We start from the raw sequence: 17,960 nt of genomic DNA on the forward strand, positions 1-17,960 counted from the left end.
AAATCACTTAGCCGTGTGTCTGTATAAAATAAATCTCAAGTCGGATCGTCCATCATTAATTCCTTGCCAAAATAGTACAGACAGTTCATTCCAAACAATGACTATAAACTTAGTATCAACCAAATGCCGTCCACAGCTGGACAAAGAACTTTTTACCTTCACTACATCATAATCAGCTAAACTTAGTAAGTCAGCATTAATTAATATCGTCTGTTGAATATTGACTGAGTTTTTAAGATAATTAATGTTTGTGGATTGACGTGCAGATCCAAAATCATTCATTGTATTATTTTGGGAGACAAAAATGAATAGAATACGAATAAAGAATCATTTTAAAACTATTTTGTCCTCAATGGAAAGCATATACGTTATTTGAGATTAATCAACTCGTAAAAAACCTTGTTTGTAAGTACCTTAAATTAATAACCAGTAAGTATTTAAGCTGCGAAATTAAATGGTGGTTAACTTAGATAGTCGTTTAATAATGGAGTTAATCGTTCTGTATTATTAATTAGCGATATATTTATTTTAAAATCTGGCTGTTCTATTTGGACTGCGATTAATGCGAACATGCCTAGATCCGGGCCCATTAATCTTGTTGTCAATACAGACTGTCTGAAATAAATTGGCCGGTCCTAGATGATTGCGAACAACTTGCCGAACTTTTGTCAATATGACGGGGTACTTGAAAGAAACTAGTAATATGAAGTTTAATATAGGCTTATAGTAACGATACTTATAAGCAGAAAACAATTTAGTCTATCTTATCGTATTTTCATTTTATTTGACAAGCAATAACTATCATAAGTAACGCAGGAAGATTTAATAATTCTACTGACAACGCCACACTTGTGGCAAAGTTTTGGGCTGACACTGTATAGGTTTGTTACTCGACAAGAAGAAGAAGTAACGTGTTTTAAATTAATTCCAATAAATAAAAAACATAATTAAGGCGCTACCTCGTAAAAGTTTTCGGCCGACTGAATGCCTCGCACACAGAGGGATAGAAATATGATTTCTCAGTGCGAGGAAAGGGACAGCAATAGCGCGCGCGGCGCGGAATAAAATAACGTAAGCGACAAAAATCGGAAATCATGTATTTATTGAATAACCAAACACTATTTAAAGAAAATAACTCGATCAGAAATAAAGCCGTGTGGTGACGGCAGAGTAGAATACATTTGTCACCAACCCCTACTCTTCCCGCGGGTGTCGTAAGAGGCGACTTAGGGACTACACATCAAACAGAGAATGGGCAGCAGCGCTCTCTGAAAAACATCAATCTTTTAAACTGCGATCTCCAACCCGCCTGCCTAGCGTGGAGATTATGGCAAAACCCTCCACTGTAGTGGAGGAGGCTCATAGTCCAGCAGTGGACTGTAAAGGGCTGTTGATGAACTCGACCAGTACTTAGAATATGTTATTACCTTACCAATATACAAAATTTGGTATTGAAATATTAGCCTATCTGCTTATAAAACGAAAAACCGAGTAATAGAAGGGTCATCTTTGGATTTTTTTTCTATCGAGAAAATTGTTTCCATTCATGTTTCGGCTTCGACCAGACACTAGATTTATTAGTCAACTATGACATATTTCAAAATAAGAACATAAGTAATAAGAAAAGTACGATTAAAACTACATAATTCTGCGCTTCTTTAAAACGCCCAATATTCGCAAGGCATCACCTTAACCCTCTTTCTGGCGCAGTCGGTCAAAAATAGCTCTTAGATTGCTGTTCAAACAACGCGATGTAGTGCCCAGAATGTTCGCTGCTTTTCTACGCTGCACGCTGTATGGCCAAGAAATGCACCAATTTTCACCCATCACTGATGAGTGATAAGCACTGGGCCCCTATGAACCTAGACTCTCGGCCAAAAATCTCAAACATGTAGGCTAGTAGGTACTACTAAAATCCACATTTCTTGAAAGAAATTCAAAATACTTAAAACATTTTGAATAAAACACTTTAAAACACTAACTAAATTAGTGTTATCAAATTGTTAAGAGTAAACACCTGTAAAATAAAATAGAACTATTAAAATGAAAAGGGTGCCGTAAGGGCCCTTTACACGTCCCTATATTTTCTTGCACTTTGACCAGACGAGAAATAAATCTCTTGCTCTAGCGGTTAAGGTGGTTTATGTAAGTCCGGGATCACGAAAGGTTTTAGAGGAAATTCTTTATTGGCCTGAGAAAATGTGGCTTTTATCGATGCAGCTAACGTCAAACCGCATTTCGATAGTAAATACCTAGTATGCATAATCATCATCATTATTTCAGCCAAAGGATTTCTACTGCTAAACATAGATTTCTCTCAATGATTTTCTGTTTGGTAGCGGCCTGCATGCAGCGCCTTTTTTTTTCTTTTTACTTAGGAAAATGGCCTATCCATACCTACCGCCGGGGAACTGCAGGTTATGTGGGGCTCGAACCCTCTAAAAACCTGGAGTGTTTCCTCTGCCGCATAGTGGTCGGCGCCTTGGGTACTAGAAACGACCTAGGCGTCTACTGCGGACGTCCCGCCCTACACGGCGGGACCCACTACGCCCCTACTTAATGGGGGGCATGCAGCGCCTTCCTGCAACTTTTATGATATTGTCATGTCTGTTCACCTAGTGAGTGGACGTCTCACACTGCGCTTACGGGTACGAGGCTGCCATTCCAAAACCTTGCTGCCCCATCAGCCGTCAACAGTTCTGCGTGCTAATATACGTGCCCTGCCCATGTCCCATTTCCACGTCAGCTTGCTAATCCGTCAGGTTGTGTCAGCGACTTATGTTTGTTTACGGATCTCCTCATTCGTGGAGTCATAGCATATACCTAATTACGAGTTCGTTAACAGACTGAAATAGTAAAAATGGAACAATATGTTAATTTGAAGATACGAATTCGTATATTGCGTGCGCACAGTCAGCGTCAAATAGTACACCCAAAATAGCCAATACGTTCGCAACACGTCTTTGTTACAATTGAAATAAGGTTGTATTGTTCACTTTTTGGCCACCTATTTAATGCTGACTGTACATAGGTGCGTGTGTTGATATGTATGAGTAACGAGGCAACAAAATTGTTTTACAATCTGCATGTTTACGAGTATTTTAGATTAATTTCGTAGCTTAATGAACTAAAGGTAGCCAACCAAAGCCACAACCAGTCGAGCTAGCATAACAATGGCTGGACTGTCTTGAAGATTAATTTCAGCTTAGAAATTCTAATTCAGCTCCAACTATGGCCAGTTTGTCCAGTAATTTCTAGTTAAATGTAGACTTAAGCATTATTCGGTTAATCTGAAACGTAAAACTCAAATTGAGATGTTCTCTTGAGCACCGGAAATGTTAATTCACTTAGTTCCGGAATTTAAGTTACAAAGTGAAAAGTAAGTTAGTTTGAATTGAAGTGATAGTGTATCTCGCTCGCGAAACTATTTTAATTTAAAGTTATTTTGAAGTTTCAGGTAAAATACTTTCAGATTATTTAGCCTCAAATGTAGAACTAGAAACCACAATGAAGATAATACCTTATAATGTATGTTAGATTTGGGAATCATTATATTTTTTCAATTGCAGTAACCATCCCAAAAAACAACCAACATTTTCATAGAGCACGTAACGCTTGTAGTTCTGTTTGCACTCTAAACAAAATCTGTTTCAAATAAATACATGTAAAAGTTATTGCACTAGGTACGTTCTTGCTGTTATAACATAAAAATAAAACATCAAAAAATTAAATCTGGTGCCCAAACTAAAAACTGACACGTTTCGTATGAATTGCAAATAAAACTCAATGTGAAATCAAACGTATCTATTTCTCTGATAATTGACAAGTTGTCAATTTGGCATGGGTATCAAATAAAACGACGATATTCGCAAATATATTTTTTATTTTAACGATATCTGAAAAATCTTTGTGTCGATGCGTTTGAAATGATTGCAAATAAAATTCTGAAGCTTCACTGACTTCCTTTTTTTAGTATCGCTATGTCAGTCTATTCTTTATCTGGTAAGATTTTGGAAACGTCTGCTTTTCCATCACTACCACTTCTCCAGTGAAGGCTGAAAGAAAGAAGAAATGAAATGAGTTCGAAGCTTAGAATCGACTTCCATTCACTGTAAAGCGTTTCATACGCTGACTGTAAAATTCATAATCAGAGGTGGAATTGTGTAAAGCAATCCTAATCATTTGACAGTTCATAACGTACGATTATTCTGTCAAACGCTTTGTTTAACTGACTTTATCGTACGTTATGAACTGTCATATGATTACGAATGCTTTATACAATTCCACCTCAGGGTTTCTAGAAAATATACTAACAGGAATCTGTCTCTAAGATCATTTTGCTTATCTCTATGTGATAAATAACCAGAATGCAATAATTACACCTACATTACACAGCAATTTCACTCTGGGTATCGCAATCATGAGAGAAACTGGCAGATTTCCACCCGATTCACATAGATTTCTCCTCAATTCCCGCTCAAATAATCCTAGAACACCTTGCGCAATTTCAATTATGCCCCACATTTCTCACCGCCCAATTGTCGTGTAAGCATATAACAAAATCGTGCTGACGTTTCAATTTGTATAAAATAATGTATGTCGTTGCCAGGCGCAGGGCGTCCGAAGGCAAACGTCGCGCGCATACAAAGTGGTGGTAACCAAATTTGGCCCTACTTTGTCGTTTTATACGGGAGTTTGTGCTAGGGTAACAGTTTAGCACTGTCGCACAATTTGGGAAACTATTTCGGATGAAATATGGTTTTCATTTTTAGACCCTTATCTTTGTCGGTGGAATGGTTATCCATTTGCATGAAAACATACAGATTGATTGTGATATTGTGTGGATTATGAAAGGTTTTTGATGGCCTGGCTTGGTAGAGTTTATGCCAAGTGCGGTAAATCTTCATCATCATCATTATTTCATCCAGGACGTCCACAGCTGAACATCAGCCTCCCCGGGTAAGGTTGCGGGTTCAAACCTCCTAAATTCGCCATGAATCAGGGACGTTAATGTAAGTATATTCCATCAGAATACACACTTAAGTAATCTGTAAAGCTTTCAACACAAAACATAAGTAACAATAGTGTGTAATATCCTACTATGTAGTGTGCTTCGCTTCCCAGTTCCACAATAAAATTATTTCAAGTTTCACTTTAATAACTTTAGCTGTTTCTTAACAATCCACTGGACCTGCCAAGTCAAGTCCGGGTCATTTCCTAGCCTGTATCGCGTATGTTCGATTTCTTCCAGCTTTCCAATTGGACGTCCAAGATTAGGGTGCCCCTTATATGCATATGAAATGCATACCCCCTATATCTTTTCGTACTACTCAGACATACTTAAATACAAAATTTCATCTTCCTACGTCAACATTAACCCGTGCCGACCGAGCTCTGAAGATTTTGAAAAATGCTGGTTTTACCTCTTTTATTAAGTAGCTAAATCAATTAAAATATTTAATTTTATAAAATATTTATAAAAAGAAGATAACATTACAGATCAGACAATATATTTTGCTCTTGAGGGACCCTTTTTTACATTCTGGATACAGATTTCCATGCTCCTAAATATTGGCCTGATTTTTGCTACACTGTGGGTAGCAAAAAAAAGCTTTTGCTCTTCCTTTGCAGTGATCTAACAATGAAAATCTTGCATAAGCTTTATAGCTCTTTCAGTTGTATCATTAACTACCCTAAAGAAAGCACTTTTTTGCCTTTAAATAGGCAACATCTTTATCTCATATAGAAATGTGTCTCAGGGGGAAATTATTGTCAATTTTCAATCGAGAAAATAAATTTATACTCTTGACAGACACAAAACCACTCAATGGTTTTCCAGCAACAATAAATAAGGCAGTATTATTATCAATTCATTAAAAACAGGATAAAAAATTAGTACAAAGTCCTATTTACCATAGAAATAATCATACCTTCTTCAGATGGATTGTATCTCTTCCCAGAATCATACATACTCTCTCTTTGTACTTTTACTACAATATTGACGGTGTTTTTTCATTACCTTCATCATCAAAGAGTGATAAAACGGCAATTTCTTCTGATATGAAGTACCAAAGATGTTGACTAAACTTGCTCAGGGCTGCTTTGGAAATCAATTTGTCAACACTCTCATATATACCTCTTGGAAAGTGGATGTCAAGAGTTCCTTAAGGCTTTCCTCAGAGCTGGTAAGCTGGTCGTGATGTCCTTGCGTTTGTATAGAATCTTGCGTAGTGAGAGATGACGATAAACCTCCGAAACATATTTGCTCTATTTTTTATTTATTTAATTTTCTTTGTCTTGCACTTTTTACTTTCTTAACTAACTTTTTGTCTACACCTTAACACTCTGGACGCCTTGGTTTTATTTGTTTTCGTTAAAATATTTTATTTGTTTTTAAATCCTCCTCACCGCGGCGTTTATAAACCTTGAATTTTTTAAATAATGTTTCTTGCAACTCCCTCCAAGCATGGTGAAGATAGACAAGTTTTTTTACACAGTTAGGCTCTGGTAGGATTTATAGCTTTTCCCAAAATATAATACACTCCCGAATGATGAGATTAGAGCTTTCAATAACATTTAATTAACTTCGCAAAATATCTTAAAAATACTGCAAAAACTTGACGATTAACGGTAACTTTGTGCCTATTATTTGATAAATTTACGTCCCCGACTAAGAAAATACTTTTTTTATTGCTTCTTAATTCCACAGCCATCTTTAAATGTCAAACGATAGGTATTAATCACGAGATTAATTAAGAACAAATGACAAATACCGCGAATACGCACCGCTATACTGCCGCGCAACATGTTCCGATGCAAGTCGGCACGGGTTATCGTACTCCAAATAAAGTAAAAATTTATTTCCGAGTGTTTTAGAGGCAAACAAACAAAACTAAGACCTATGCGTTACAAATTTAAAACTTTGAAAAATAAGGGACACCCTATCCAAGATAATGGCCGTTTGAGACTTCCTTAGAGGAAATACAGGCGATTTCGGACAACGTCAGTGTTGTGATTTATTTATCGATAATGTAATACTTGTCCAAGATAATTCAATAATATTTACCATCTAAAATACTCCATTACACCCATTTTTTGTTTCGTAGTTCTATGCTTGAATTTAAAATGAATTTTTCCGCCATTTCTTCTTGCCACCGGTTGATATGTCTCGAATAATTTTATGCAATTAATTATGTCCATACTATGTACTTGGGAATTGTAAGTGCCCTAAAGTGGACTAATAAGCACAGCTTATCTATTATTTACTAGCATAGACTACAATTTGAAATGAATGTTCACATAAATACTTCTGATTCTGCAATTTCGTTGTATCAGTTGACTTAAATGTATCATTATGAACTTTCATTCGTTCATTATTGCCAGCCTGTAGATCTTGCCTACAGCTATAGGGGAATAGCGACGGCGAAGAAGAATTCCACTTTTAAACCTGACGGCAGTTACCAGTTATTTTTTTCAATGTGCCTGGGAATCGAACCCACGATCTACATTTCTAAAGTCTGTATCAAGCTACAGTATTCGATAGTAGGTAATAAGTACTTCTTATTCTATCGCAATCGCAAGTGTCAATCAAGTGTCAATCATAAAGTGTTTATTTAATAAAAGTATTTTCATTTCATTTCATTTCAATCTGTCGACTTCCAAACATCACTAAACTAAAATGTTGAAAACCAGATGTTATCCAGAAAACGCCGTATGAACTGGAAAAATAAAACTAGATTTTTCTCGCGATTCGGAAGACCCTTTTGAATGAAACTACTTACGCCAAATTGCTTTTGATGAGGATTCTTTATAGCGAGTGGCTCACTTCATCTGTAGTGGCCTAGAAACTTACCTGTGAGTTTACTGAACTCGACATCTTTGCGAGTTAGTCGAGACTTTTAGAAACTCCATTACTGGATGTAGACCTTCTATTTGAGCTACCAAAGCTGGCAGGCGATTCAAAACCTTATCATAACTAATTTGCGGTACAATTTAGTAAATAAACGTTTGAGACTGACATGCAGTCACTCGATTGATTAAATTGAATGGATTTTAATCAAGGGCCAATTTTCTTCACTATTAATAACTTTTTATGTATGTGCTATCATCTCAAAATCTTGCTTGTCATTTAGCCAGTGTCAATAGAGAAGCTTTACTTTGTGTGTAAACGTCCATCAAGGCTAATGGACGACATTATATTATAGCCATAGTATACTATGACATTTTAGGTAATTATAAGATTAAAATTCTCAATATTATTATGATAATTTCTGTCATCTATGATAGCCACAGATGTGGTAAAATGTGTGAGAATAACAAAACCACAGATATTGTTGCACTCTTTATTCTCTCATAGATTTTAAAGCAACGATTGTTGATCAAAAATTCTTACAAATAGAACTATGAATAGAGGCGTCAGTAATTAACACTAGTTGTACAATCTTTGTATAACCAACGAAATAATCATAAAACTGTCTAAAACTTCATAAAATATAAAAAGAAGCAGTATCAGTAAAGAGAAAAAATTTACAATAAAATTCAACATATTAATGATAGTACAACACAAACATCAGCTTCGTATACATACAAAAATTCAGTCATTGTTTATTTGAATTTAACGTAAATATTTATCTATAAACTATCTTCACTCGTAACGATAACATAAGCCATTTTAATTTATCTACGAATTGATATGTTAATATAATTCATTGTATTGTACACACGCAAATCATTAGTAATATTAGTAAATCCAAATTTATTTACAATGTCGCTGGTAAAATTAGTATTTACAGAGCAGTAAATTCTGTTGAGAACGTCGACAATGGCATGGGGTTTTCATTGTCTTTTTCAACTCTCTTGGTGTTGTCACCATTGGCACCAGGGAGGGACCAAGTGGAACTACCAGCAGCTGTTATTCGAGGACCCATATTATCGTAAGCTGACTTTAAAAAACAAGTCCTACTTCGTCTAGGGAGGGTTGCTCCACCACCCAACAAGTCTGGATACTCATCGTTGTGCCCAGACACATGGACTGATATAAAAATATTCCCATACGGAGCGGGCAAGGCAAACTCCGCAGGCGGCGGTGGAAAACTACCAGGGGGACCTTCTATCGTAATTTGAACTGGGTCCATACATCTCTGTGTATCCTCACTCTCCATCGACATAGACCTATCTAGCATTTCGAAACCATACGAAGAACCTAAATCTGCGCTCGTTCTGTCACAACTAGCGGCGAGAGACGTATCAAGTAATTTCTTCTCTTGATCCGTAAAACTTCTGCTTGGTGGCACTCTTCGGCGTCTAGTCTTCCAACAGACACAGGCTGCAATAACGCCCGCGCCCGTCATCGCTAGCATAGAACCGCCTAAAATGAAAAAGGTCGAATAGTTCGGCGCAACTCTAGCAGTCGCAGCTCTCGCTTTAGGTAAAAATATTGTCAAAAACGCTGATGCCTCCCCCACAGCACTCTTGGCACTACATTTCCATTCCCCTGCTAGGTCACTAGTAACATTATTAATAGTCACATTAGCCCATTGAGCACTTTTATTCACGTAATCGTCTCTATACTCATCGAAATGGTCCGTCTGGTACTTATAAATTAGTATATCACTAAATCCATTTGTGGAATTGATAATGACGTCAGTATTGTGGAAAGACCACGTTAGTGTAGGCTTCGGATCTCCGCTTGCAAAGCATCCAAAAGTCACATCAGCTCCTGATTCAGTTCTGATGACGGTTGGACTGGACACTGCCGTTGGAGGACATACCATATCACTGCCTTTAAGCGTTCGCCAAGAAAGCTGGGCTTTCCTCTCGGGGCCTCCGCAAAATACTTCCTCGTTCCCCAGATTGCTACTCAAAAACCATTCGTGAAATTCTCTTAATCTACAATCACAGTACCAAGGGTTATCTGATAACGTTAAAGTTTTCAAAACAGGCAAGTTGAACGTGTTTTGATGAAGATACGCCAACAAGTTTTGATGTACGTGAATGGTCTCCAGAGCTCGTAGGTTTGCGAATGCGAAGGGATGAATAGTGTGGAGTTTACATCTTGATAATTCCAGCTTTTTGAGATGTTGTAACGGAGGAAATTGCTCAGCAACTAAAGTCGTCAATGGATTGTCGTTTAGAACTAGCAGCCTTAATCGGTCGTTCCCTCTAAAGGTGTCAGGTGATAGTTGATACAGCTCGTTTTGGGAGAGGTCCAATTCTATAAGTATTCGCAGTTCTCTGAAAGCATTTGGGTGTAACGATCGTAGGTTCGTCGAACTGAGATTGAGTCGTTGCAAGTTTGATAGTCCCGTGTTGATGAAGGCATCTTGCTCTAATGTCCTTAATTGGTTTCCGTGTAAGTCTAGGACTTGAATATCGGCTGCCAAATGGGGTAGTCGTCGGAGGCCAGCGGTGACGCACGCCGCGGTTTTCTTCCCGGAGGACCATTTGCAGCGGCATTCCTGGATGTTGGCACAGCTCAACCAGTCACTTCCAGACAGGTTTATCAGCATCAGAACCAGCCAGCATCCGCTCCGGATCGCTCTAATGCCCATTTCATAGCAGGGCTGTGCACTTTATGCGTCTACCTGTAACAAAAAAAAAGTGCGGTGAGTTTATAGCATTCTGGGGAGCATCCTGATACGGATTATTCTTTTTATCGAAAATTCCAGACTTTTGTTGATATGAGAGCGAAAAACGTCTATGCAAACAAACATAAATAAATATAGTACAAATACGAGTAGAGTTAAGTTTTCCTGTAGGTTTTCTTTTCTCACTTTTCACAATGATTGACGAGCTTTGGAAAGAAACAATGGAAGCAGTTGCTATTTGTTTCCGGTATGCGAAATGCTATTAATTTGTAAACAATACGTGTTTGTGATATCTATTAAATTGTATGAATTGTATTGTATTATATCGTGCTTAAGTCACGCTGAAGTTGGATTCGTGCCTGAGGCTTTTACTCTTTGATTTGATGTGACGTTCGAGGAACAATTAGCGAAATCAAAATCAAATATCAAAGATTTTGGACAGGTCTTTGAACGACGTACTAATTGAACTCAGTGGCGTAGTGTACGGATAACTAACTGACCTATCTGTACGCGGTAATGAAGATCAGACGTTGTTACCGGTTTGTTTAATTACCGGAACACAAAGGGAGACGTCGAGTTTGCTATGACTGGCATTTGTTCAAAGGGATGGCCAAGGTATTAACGTCAGTTCGGTCGCTATATTGGTAGCTTTGGTAATAAACCTTGCATAACAAATGACGTACGTATTGGTTAATGGAGAATGGTTCGGGTGATATTATAGGGTCGGTATTAACGTTATGGCCACATAAACAATATTCAGTTACAATGTGTATGTAATATTGAGTTTATTGCCTTTATTTTATGTTGACTCCAAAATTATTGTGGTCAGTATCTACTTTCTGTCGGCCATAGACACCCGCACACCCTATGTTCAGTAGTGGACGTCCTATGGCTGAGATGATGATGATGAATGATTGGATGGATTGGAGACTCTAGCCTTTTATGCCTGTAATTTACCTAAACTTTGTGTAACATTGCTTTGTAGTTGTTGACGATCTCAGAGACTTGAGCACAAAATATGCCAAGAGTATCCCGATCCCGAACACGATTTTATTACTTACATTTCCAATTTATTCAGATCTTAGGAATAACCGCATATCCAATTGGCAAACAACAATCAGTCTACCGGTCAACATTCCACACTTCATCTAAATAAAGATGAATACGTTTTCATATAACCAAAACCGTCATTACTTCTCTACCCTTTGGCACTCCAAAAGTAATATTACCGCCACGTTCCTAGCTTCATATTTCGGCCGTATTTATAAGCGCTCCCGAGTCCTGGCCATCAGACGTCTCGTTTCGAGACTAATTGGGGACTCTGACCCGTCCTGATGCTGGAATATTATTAATGCCCAGACCGTAACTGAATTAGGTACTGGCCGAGTGGCTGATGGCAAAAAGAAAGGCTCTGGGTATAAATGTGGCTGAGTAACGTGATATGAATTGTGAACATAGTTTTATTTCATTTGATTGAATGATTCTGTATTTATGAAATGTTTGCTAGCAAAATAAACCTTTAGAGCTTTCGCCTCAGTGAATTAAATACCAATAGACTTGGTTGTGATAGTTCGTTCGTTCGTTCGTTTCAGCCGAAAGACGTCCACTGCTGGACAAAGGCCTCCCCCAAGGATTTCCACGAAGACCGATCCTGCGCCGCTCGCATCCAGGCACCTCCCGCGACCCTCACCAGATCGTCGGTCCACCTAGTGGGAGGCCTGCCCACGCTACGTCTTCCGGTTGTGATCAAATCTTTAGAAACTTAAAATACATTATGTTAGTTAAGTATATTAGTATGTACGGGTACAGTCGACCTTCATATTAATACATGTACGATGCCGTCTTCTGAACCTGCTAAGGTAACGCCCGTTTTCACAAACATTACTATGAGGTCTCACAGTGCGCGTGGACGCACAGGGTGACACACGAACCAATCAAAGAGCTCTATTCAACGCTGTGCGTCCGATTTGCTGCTACACTTAAGCAAACATCGTTTGTGAATACGGGCGTAAGTTGTTTTAAAATTGTTTGCATGATATTTAAATTACGTATCATCTGCGATTTTTAGAAAGATACTGGCTCATGAAATACAAATATTCAGAGTCGAAGACTTCATGTTTGATGAAGTCAAGTTCAGTTCACACACAATAATCAAATTTATGTAATTAAATAAATCCTCAGTTCTTCAAGCTACTTAACATTTTACTCGTATAATTACTTCAGATGTTGTGTTAGCGTTCGCGCGTCTGCGAAATTCCATTATCACATTAATCCATTACCATTTATAATGATATCTTGATTCAATCATGAGGAGCATTGTATGTTATAGCAGGCCTGTTCATCTCCGCGAGTTTACATTGAAAACAAAACACGTACGATGGCCCACCTACAGGACACTATTCGACAAGGCCTCACATACGAGCGAACATTGACTGACGCACGCGTATTCTTGTGTATGATGGAAGAAAATAAAGATAATGGTGTACTAAATACTGTGCAGTATTTAACTGCCTAAATAATAATAAAAACACAGAATGCACTTTTTTAAGTTGCCTTAAGACACTGGGAGGTAAATAAGTAGTTAATATTATTAATGATAACTCATGCTAAATCATGTATTTCCTCCGCCATTTTCCGCAGTTTGGCACCTCACGTCACATCATTTTACCGAAGTCAGCCCTATAGCTTCGGCGCAGTGCCGATCACTGACGTTTGTCAACAAAATGGTGCTTGACTCTTGAGACAGGCTAAATTACACAATATTGTTAATGACATTGAGCATACATTTGTTTAAATACCTTCGCGAAGTAAAACTTCTGTACGTAGTACTTATTATTATTCTGTGGTTATAGGCTAACTGAATAGGTTATTGATTAGCACTGAAATAATTAAGGAGCTATCATTGATTACTTGGTTAGGTAACTAAGAGTGAGTTTCTTCCGCCACTGCTTCTCAGCACCAGCCCATATGTTGTCCCGAAGTGGTGGTAGGGCAAGCTATATTTGGGACGTGCATTGTGCCCTGGAAAGGGCCTATGTACTGAATAAACTATTTTATTTTAAGGATGGAACTTTGTACTGTAATTAGCGGATTATACATCTTCATGTTACGTGATATCAATAGCTTTAAAATATTAACAATGTTAGATGTATATCAAATTAAAAAATAATACAGTTTTCAGGACTAAAATTAAGTGTTTTTTTTTAAGAAATTAGGTCGTGGAATTCTTGGTTAGTGATGACAACAATGAAGAAAATACCAATTAATGTGAGTGTGGCGAAGCATTTTTTTGGATGAGACCAATCTATTCTATACTTATAATAAATCTGTAGAGAGGTCAATTCTGTACATGAAATATATTTTCAAAATAACTATCAGGGGTTGATTAGTGATCGATACTGATGCCAAAAATGCAATCAGGAAAATTTTTGTCTGTCTGTCTCTCTGTCTGTCTGTCTGTCTGTATGTTCCTTATAGAAACAAAAACTACTCGACGGATTTTAACGAAACTTGGTACAATTATTCTTTATACTCCTGGGCAGGTTATAGTATACTTAGGAATTCCCACGGGAACGGGAATTAGCGGGAAAATCCTTTTGTATGAAAACCGGAGGCCCAATTGGGGGGGAATGGGATTTAAAAGGTTGGCAGCGCACTTGTGACTTCACTGATGTTGCGGGTGTGCATGGGCGACGGCAATTGCTTACCATCAGGTGATCCGTCTGCTCGTTTGCCTCCTATCACATAAAAAAAAAAAAAAAAATCTAAACCGCTTAAGTTAGTCGCTTGAAATTTGGCATGTAGGTACCTTAGTAAACTTAAAGCTTAGTTACAACAAGGAATTCCCGAAATTCCCACGGGATCGGGAATTAGCGGGAAGATCCTTTTGTATGAAAAAATCTAAACCGCGTAAGATAGACGCTTAAAATTTGGCATGCAGGTACCTTAGTAAACTTAAAGCTTAGTTACAACAGGATATTGCAATATTCCTACGGGAACGGGAGTTAGCGGGAAAAAACATTTGTATGAAAAAATCTAAACCGCGTAAGTTAGACGCTTGAAATTTGGCATGCAGGTACCTTAGTAAACTAAAAGCTTAGTTACAACAGGATATTGCAAAATTCCCACGGGAACGGTAATTAGCGGGAAAATCCTTTTGTATGACTGACTCACTGACATATCAACGCACAGCCTAAACGGCTAAACGTAGGCACTTGAAATTTGGAAGGGACGTAGCTTAGGTACCGTAGAGGTGCACTAAGGAAGGAATTCCCGAAATTCCCACGGGATCGGGAATTACCGGAAAAATTCTTTTGTATGAAAATCTAAACCGCTTAAGTTAGACGCTTGAAATTTGGCATGCAGGTCTCTTAGTAAACTTAAAGCTTAGTTACAACAGGATATTGCGAAATTCCCACGGGAACGGGAGTTAGCGGGAACAAACCTTTGTATGAAAAAATCTAAACCGCGTAAGATAGATGAAGGGGGTAAAACGGGATCCACGCGTACGAAGTCGCGGGCGGCCGCTAGTTTTAAATGGATCGTTTAAATCAAATCTATTCTCTCCAATAAACAACAACAAGCTAAACCTTTTGAACAATCCACAGCGCTTTTCAGACATCAAAGCCATCAAATCTAAGCGAATTTTCACTGAACGATTTCAGCCGCTTTATTAAAGGCGCTTTGACCTGTCCGACTAGGGCAGTGGTTGCCAAACAATGGTCTAGAACAGGATTAGAATAGAATATAATCTATAATTTCAAAGATTTCATCATCATCATCATATCAGCCACATAACGTCAATTGCTTCCCCAATGATTTCTAGATTGACCGGTTGGTAGCGGTATGCATCCAGCCATCCTGTAACCTATTGGGTAGACGTCTTACGTTGCGTTGAAAGATTTATAAAAGAAAAGTGCTTTCCATTCGTATAGGACGTAGAAAAATAAAAAAGATCAACTGGGTGTCATGTGTGTGATTGACATGCAGAGAAAAGTATTCATCAATGTTTAGTGCCCATTTTCACCATCAATCCCTAATTTTTAAGTGACCCATTTGAAAACAAAATTCATTTTATGTGTTACCATAGGGATTACTTAAAAAATAGGGATTGATGGTGAAAACGGGAACAGGACTCCTTTAGAACAATATTGTTACTGCAAATTTTATTACGATGACCTTTTGATTAAACATTATCTCGATGCCTCCTAAGTAAACTATCGTATGTCTTAAAACCAAACTTTACAGTAGAGCCATTTAAAGATATTTATGTGTGCAGTTTTCCCATCTTTTGAGCTAGGGGTACGATTTTTTCAAAACATATAGTCGATATAAGGTGTATTCTCATACAATAACATTTATTTGTAAATATATTGTAGTTTTGGAGATATTGTTGTTACGGTGTTTTACGGCGGATAAAATTAGTCATAGAAATCGTAACATAACTATACAATTATTTACTTTGTCTAGCTGTAGGTAAAATATATAGTAAGAGCCACATACTCCATTGTACGGGAACATAATCATTTATACTGTCGAAGGTATGTTACATATTTATTAATTTTTCATTGTAAATTCATGCTAAAACTAAATTATTCAATTAGGTACTCATCTATTTTGGACAAAAGGATTCACAAAATCAATTTGAACACAATGAAAGTCTTGAAATGAAACCTCTGTTTTAAATACCTTATTTATTAATTTGTACCAAAGAATCACGTTATAACAGTCTTTCTTTCTTATGAAAATATAATTAAAATAATTTTAAATTAACATAGAATGTGAAGTTATTACAAATAATTAAATCAAAAGTAATTAACTGACGAGATTAAATAAAAAAAAAATTGTTTTCTAATAACATTGATTATTTTTGAAACATAGCAATTACGACTAAATTAAAAAGTTTTATTTATAAAGTGATAGCTTTCCGCCCGCGGCTTCGCCCGCGTGGAATTTTGTCTGTCACAGAAAAACTTTATCGCGCGCGTCCCTGTTTCAAAAACCGGGATAAAAACTATCCTATGTTCTTTCCCGGGACTCGAACTATCTCTATGCCAAATTTCATCAAAATCGGTTGCGAGGTTTAAGCGGGAAAGCGTAACAGACAGACAGACAGACAGAGTTACTTTCGCATTTATAATATTAGTTGGGATAAAAGGAATATTTATCTTCTTTATTAACCTTAAAATAAGCAAAATCTATTCTTAATTTATAAAATCAATTAACAAAGTTACATCGTTATTGTTCTTACTTTAAAAAAATAGTATTTAATCTTATTAAAGCCTCTAATATTATTCAAAAATTGCACATAAGGAATCTATATAATAGGTAACATGAATAATAATTAATGATAATTCAGTAATTTTTTATAAGTAATTAATAATAGGTAAAAAACTTTATAACTAAAAAAAGTTAATCTGAATCAGTCTCAGCATTATGATTAGAAGAATCTACAAGACGATTGTGATAGAATTGGTGATGCACCGCTGGAATGACACCACTAGTACAAAGGCTTACCAAGTATTTTTTTTAACTTTGGTTATAGTAGCACATGGTTAAAAAGGGGGCAAACATCAGAGTAATCTTGCTGTCGTCGTCTCGTGTTAGTTTTAGTAACAACAGTCATATATTGAGACTCATCCAAATGATATTTATAATGGAGTTTATTTGGCTCAGAAGGAAGCACCTTGACTTCTTTTATTTTCATCCATTGCACAACATCACCTTTCAAGTTCTTGGTCCAATTTTTACAGCCTAAGGTTGACTTAAAATCCAAAAATTTGGTATGATCCAACTCGATTACAGTACATGGTTGTAGTTTCATGCTTTGATTGAAAGATGTGCCAAAAATAAATGTATTTATACTCCTTTAGAATGGTTTTCATTGGTACGATGGGCTAAACAAGATGGGAAACCATATACTGTAATCGAGTTGCATCATACCAAATTTTTGGATTTTAAGTCAATCTTAGTCTGTAAAAATTGGACTAAGAACTTGAACGGTGATGTTGTGTTCAAATAAACTCCATTATGAATATCATTTGGATGAGTCTCAATATTTATGACTGTTGTTACTAAAATTAACACGAGACGACGACAGCAAGATTACTCTGATGTTTGCCCCCTTTTTAACCATGTGCTACTATAACCAAAGTTAAAAAAATACTTGGTAAGCCTTTGTACTAGAGGTGTCATTCCAGCGGTGCATCACCAATTCTATCACAATCTTCTTGTAGATTCTTTTAATCATAATGCTGAGAGTGATTCAGATTTACTTTTTTTAGTTATAAAGCTTTTTACCTATTATTGATTACTTATAAAAATACATACAAATGTCACTAATTAAAGAAATTTAGTTTGTCACAGATCGTCATA

General features: G+C 36.9%; 1 protein-coding gene across 1 annotated transcript in view; it reads right to left on the minus strand.

Annotated features, from left to right (window-relative positions):
• Nucleotides 1-8,328: 8,328 nt before the first annotated feature.
• LOC135081320 (leucine-rich repeat-containing protein 24-like) overlaps nucleotides 8,329-17,960 on the minus strand; it is a 62,897-nt gene continuing 53,265 nt past the window's right edge. Inside the window, exon 2 of the mRNA XM_063976043.1 lies at nucleotides 8,329-10,583. Coding sequence (XP_063832113.1) covers nucleotides 8,787-10,550 — 1,764 coding nt within the window. The 5' untranslated portion in view covers nucleotides 10,551-10,583 and the 3' untranslated portion in view covers nucleotides 8,329-8,786. The remainder of the gene's footprint in view (nucleotides 10,584-17,960) is intronic.

This window comes from Ostrinia nubilalis, chromosome 19 (assembly GCF_963855985.1).
Source record: "Ostrinia nubilalis chromosome 19, ilOstNubi1.1, whole genome shotgun sequence".
In the NCBI taxonomy this organism is placed as follows: domain Eukaryota; kingdom Metazoa; phylum Arthropoda; class Insecta; order Lepidoptera; family Crambidae; genus Ostrinia; species Ostrinia nubilalis.